Here is a 4,922-nt window from a genome sequence, read left to right as displayed (position 1 = left end):
AACTATTCATTATGTAGATATTTGATGACACGTCTCCAATGGAGCAACATGTAAAGGATGTTTGGGAGCAGTGGGCAGATGAATAGATGTATTCAATATTACATTTTGAGTTTAGGAACTATGTGTAACTATGTTAAGTAAATATATTTACAAATTTTATTAGGTAATTATTCTATCGAGTTTAGGAACTATTTTGATGTATTAGTAATAAAAAAAATATTGATTATTTTGTTCGATATTGATTATTTATATTGTATTTTTTAATTGAATTTTATGCAAGTTTGGATATGGATAATAACAAGTATCAAGTATTTTAAAAAAAAATTCACCTTATTATATTTAAAGTAGGTATATTTTTATGTCTGTTCTAGCATTAATAAGTATAAACAATGATTTCTTTTATTCCTATTCTCACAATAATATATAAAATAAGACATTTTATACCTATTTTTGGAATATCGTGTATAAAAGAATAGCTTTTTATATTGATATTAGAATTGGTATAAAAAATCAAAAACTTTCTCTATCCTATTTATGTACTTATTTGAAAACTAGAATAAAAAGCAACACAGTGAATTCTTACATGTGATTCATCACTTTGTGTTGAGGAAATGGTGCAGCTCGTGCAAATACCTAAATACATGACTATCTTTTCGGTCACCAAAAAAAATGTGGCACACGCGTTACTATTTCTCGGAAACGATATCTATTAAAATATGACACAAAGATCAAACTTGTTAAAAGACTGAACCGAGATGCTTTCGTTCACGTCATTAAATCAACATTTATTTTTCATCTTTGCAGCAACCGTAACACAGATATTAGAAAATGAAAAAGAGAAACATTAATTACTAACACGGTTAGAATTAATGTATAAATTAGAAGCATAGCATAGCTAGAAGCAAACATCAATTCTGATTTGCTTGTTGTTTTCCACTCTGCCATGAATTCTGCTATGACATCATCAATGGTGGCACCCATCAATATCAGTGCCAAGAAGAGAATTGCAGAGGTTAATTCCCCGTGCAAGTCTAATGCATGGTACAACACTAATAGAAGGTTTTCGTTATGTTCTCATTGTACTCCAGTGGGAGTGAACACGAGGAATGGATTGAAAGATGTTCCATTGATTAATGGTACAACAAGAAGGAAGTTGGGGAATGAAAGCACAGAAGATTTTGCTACTTTCCTTCGTGGAAGTTTTGTCGAGGGCAGGTTTGTATATAGACAAAATTTCTTTGTGAGGTCTTACGAAACTGGGCCAGATAAGACTATCTCCATGGAGACACTCACCAACTTTCTCCAGGTTAGCTTATTTACTGCATCATTATACTTAAGAAAATATATACAATTAAAATCTTTTAAATATTTAACTTTTTTTGGGGGGAAATTTCTTTTGTTGATTCAATGGAAATGTTAGGTTTTAATTTCAAGATTTTAAATATTTTGTTTTCCAAGTGCTGTTTTAATATTACTTTCGATTTTCCTTCTTAAGTCGTATTGATGTCTTTTAAAAAAAATATCTTTATAAATAGCAGAAATGCAGTCGTTTTCAAATATTTAGCACTTATATATATTTACTTGAAAACCTTAGATATACTTTTATTTCGTTAAATTAAATTGGATTTTTTTCTTTTGGTCTTTCATATCAAAATTTATGTCCTTTAGTCTTATATTTTTATTTTTTTACTTTTGTTTACAAAAAAATTGCATTTGTTGTTATTACATATGCTTCCATTTGGTTTACTAGCTAGATTTGGAAGTTTAAAATCATATGCAAATTTATTTTAAAACATTATTCAATCATTTAAATTTTGGAAGTTTAAAATTGTGATAAATCATGTTTCTAAGAAATTAATATATATATATATATATATATATATATATGTATATATATATATATATATATATATATATATATATATATATATATATATATATATTATTAGTCACTTCAACCAATTCGTATAAAAGGCTGATGCATCTGTTTCTAGTTTTGTTTTTTTATCTCTTACTTCTTTTCCATACAGTAATAAATTAATTTATGTTTGATTTTTGAATTAGAGATGTTAATTCACAAGGATGAGTTAACATAGAGTATATCAATTCCTACTATCTTTTTGTCTTTTCTGTTTAAGTCTAAATTTAGGACTGATTCTAGCTAAAATTATTAATGAATTTGTCAATTATTCATTTGCATTTAATTTATAGTTGGTAGATTTTTAACAACAACTTAATAACTTTTATGAATTCAAATTAATAATCCAAATTATGTGATTAATAAAATCCACCTTTAAATTTTGGATTTGGACAACTAAAAGGATCCTTTGAATTTCTGGGATTCAAAATAATATATTTTTTTTCGGTTAGAAAGATTTGAAAAATTAGTTTGAAGGAAGTAAAAACATTACTTTTAAAACATGGAAACTAAAAAACCACTTTGAAATATGAGAGGCTAAAAAAATCAATATTAAATAGGATGGTTACAATTTACTAGACTTAAAATCGAAAAACTACAAAAGTATTTTTATTAAAAAAATTAAAAAGTAATTTTTGACATCATTATTTTTGTCACACACGTCACTTTTAATATAATGTTGTTGGCGATTTTAGTAATGTAATATCATTAATAGTGAAAGATTAAAAATAGTATTTTTTTATTTCAAATTTGCAAACAAAAAAAAATGAATTTTTAAATTGAAGAGTAAAAGAAAAATGAATCCAAATTGGTGGAACTAGAAATCTATTTAAACATTGAAATCTAATTATTCCTATAAATAATTAATTTTTATCTATTTATATTATAAAAGAATATATATCGAAGATTAGAATGTTCAGGTAATTTATTCTCCCACTCTCTCTATCACACATAACTACTATGAATATAATATAATGTAATGTAATATAATATAATACGAATAAGATTCTATTAATAACTTTCTTTCCCTACAAATATATGTTATGCTTGAAATAGTTAATGAATTACATAACTAGATTATTTTAAATATATATTTTTAACTTTGTATTCACTGTTATTCTTTAAATTAATAAAAAGATAAAAGTGGTAATACGTATTCTAATCTATTGTTTGGTGGACTGAAATGATGGGGTAAGCTATCTCATTAACTCGTGCGATCTTCATTATTCCGTGTTTTTCTGAAAAAGGAACAATTCCGAGTTAATCTTGGTCGTATACTTTTTGTATTCTTATTAATGGAAAATAGTTTCGATGGACTCAGGAAAGTGCTTTAAATCATGTAAGCAGCTGTGGGTTCAGTCAGAACAGTTTTGGAACTTCTTACGAGATGGATCTTCGAAAACTCATTTGGGTCGTTACTCGCATTCAGGTTCAAGTACAGAGATATAGCAGATGGTATATGTCTTGTACTGTTTAAAGTTTTTTTAAGAAAGTAATTTACTATTAAATGCAATTTTTTTCATCAACTTTGTAAGGTTTTATAAAATATGATTTATATGTTTAAACTTGGATTGATGAGAAATTAAAAAATTGTACAGGGGGGATGAAATTGAGGTTGAAACTTGGATTGATGTTGGCGGAAAGAATGGGACACGAAGAGACTGGATAATCAGGGATGGTTACACCAAAGAAATCATAGCTAAAGCAACCAGGTCCAATATCATCCTCTCATATTCTCTAACATATTGTGTTCCTAAAGTTTTTCGATTCAGATATCATAATTAGTTATTAATTTAGCACATAATATTTGCTCCCTTGATGCAGCATGTGGGCAATCATGAATAGAGAAACAAGAAGATTATCCAAGATGCCCGAAGAAGTTAGACAAGAACTTGTTCCTTTCTACTTTAACAAGTTTGCTATTGCCACTGAAGAAATAGATCAGCAGAAGATACAGAAGCTCACTGATGCCACCGCTGAGGGTTTTCGATTTGGAGTGACTGTAAAAGTTTAATACAATAACTTTTAGTTGAATAATAATGCCATTTTCCTTAATTAACACTTTACTCGTTCCTTCCTCCTCGAGGGCTATAAAATTTGATTAACTTGGTTTTTATCTGTGCACGCAATACTCCAGCCAGGGTGGAACGACATGGATGTTAACCAGCATGTTAACAACGCAAAATACACCAGATGGATCTCGGAGGTACATAACATATATATTAGTGAAAAAAACCGTTTTATATAAAGTCAGTAAAATTGGTGGTGCAATGTTTTATATAATTTGGTGATTTATTGAGGTGGTGGATAAGAAGTATAGCTAATTGTTTGGCATGTTAATTTTGTTTATGCAGAGCGTGCCAAGAAAAATGTTAGAAGATTACAAGATGACAAGCATGATCTTAGAATTTCGGCGTGAATGTACGCATTCAGATATACTGGAATCAATGACAAGTGCATCAGCCAAAGTGATTGGTGCCTCAAACAATAAGTATGTTAGCAGAAAACCCCAGCTGCAATTTATACACTTGCTTCGTCTACAAGACAATAAGACGGAGTTGGTTCGTGCCAGAACCGAATGGAATCTCAAGCAAAACCACACATGATACGCTTATATATATATATATATATATATATATATATATATATATATATATGTTTTATGTGCATTGCTATCGGGTTGTGATTATAATAATGAAGTTACTTGCTAGAAAACTAAGATGATGCCACAATTAGAAATCATGTGAATGCGTACTACAATTTCATTTCTCCCGTGTTTCTCATTCGTTTTGCATAATAAACATAAAAAAATTTAAAAATTAAATCTCAATATTCCTTATAATGCTGATGACTTAATGGAACTTTCTTGTTCATAACATACCCATCCTCCTCCACCCTTTCTTGGTCTATAACGGTTGGTTGATTCAATAGGAGAAGAGCTCCAAATGTCATTGAACACAACTTTTTTAGGAGTATATATATATATATATATATATATATATAT

The 4,922-nt window shown here is 28.4% G+C and overlaps 1 protein-coding gene across 1 annotated transcript; it reads left to right on the top strand.

The window, feature by feature from the left end:
• Window positions 1-943: 943 nt before the first annotated feature.
• Window positions 944-4,524, top strand: LOC124840550 (palmitoyl-acyl carrier protein thioesterase, chloroplastic-like). Its single transcript, XM_047316617.2, has 6 exons — window positions 944-1,306; window positions 3,240-3,373; window positions 3,517-3,630; window positions 3,743-3,920; window positions 4,056-4,124; window positions 4,273-4,524. The coding sequence occupies exons 1-6, from the start codon at window positions 944-946 to the stop codon at window positions 4,522-4,524; spliced, it is 1,110 nt and encodes a 369-aa protein (XP_047172573.2).
• The last annotated feature ends 398 nt before the right edge of the window (window positions 4,525-4,922 follow it).

Source organism: Vigna umbellata, chromosome 2, assembly GCF_029865625.1.
Source record: "Vigna umbellata cultivar VRB3 chromosome 2, Vumbellata_1.0, whole genome shotgun sequence".
NCBI classification, from domain to species: domain Eukaryota; kingdom Viridiplantae; phylum Streptophyta; class Magnoliopsida; order Fabales; family Fabaceae; genus Vigna; species Vigna umbellata.
The sequence above is the reverse complement of the archived record's forward strand: the minus strand, read 5'-3'. Positions and strand labels throughout refer to the sequence as shown.

Bases quoted from the DNA above. Each gene is read 5' to 3' on its own strand.
- LOC124840550 (XM_047316617.2), top strand. From the start codon at position 944: ATGAATTCTGCTATGACATCATCAATGGTGGCACCCATCAATATCAGT. The intron at 3,374-3,516 runs GTATATGTCTTG...AAAATTGTACAG, and splicing joins GTACAGAGATATAGCAGATG to GGGGGATGAAATTGAGGTTG. The intron at 3,921-4,055 runs GTAAAAGTTTAA...GCAATACTCCAG, and splicing joins GTTTTCGATTTGGAGTGACT to CCAGGGTGGAACGACATGGA.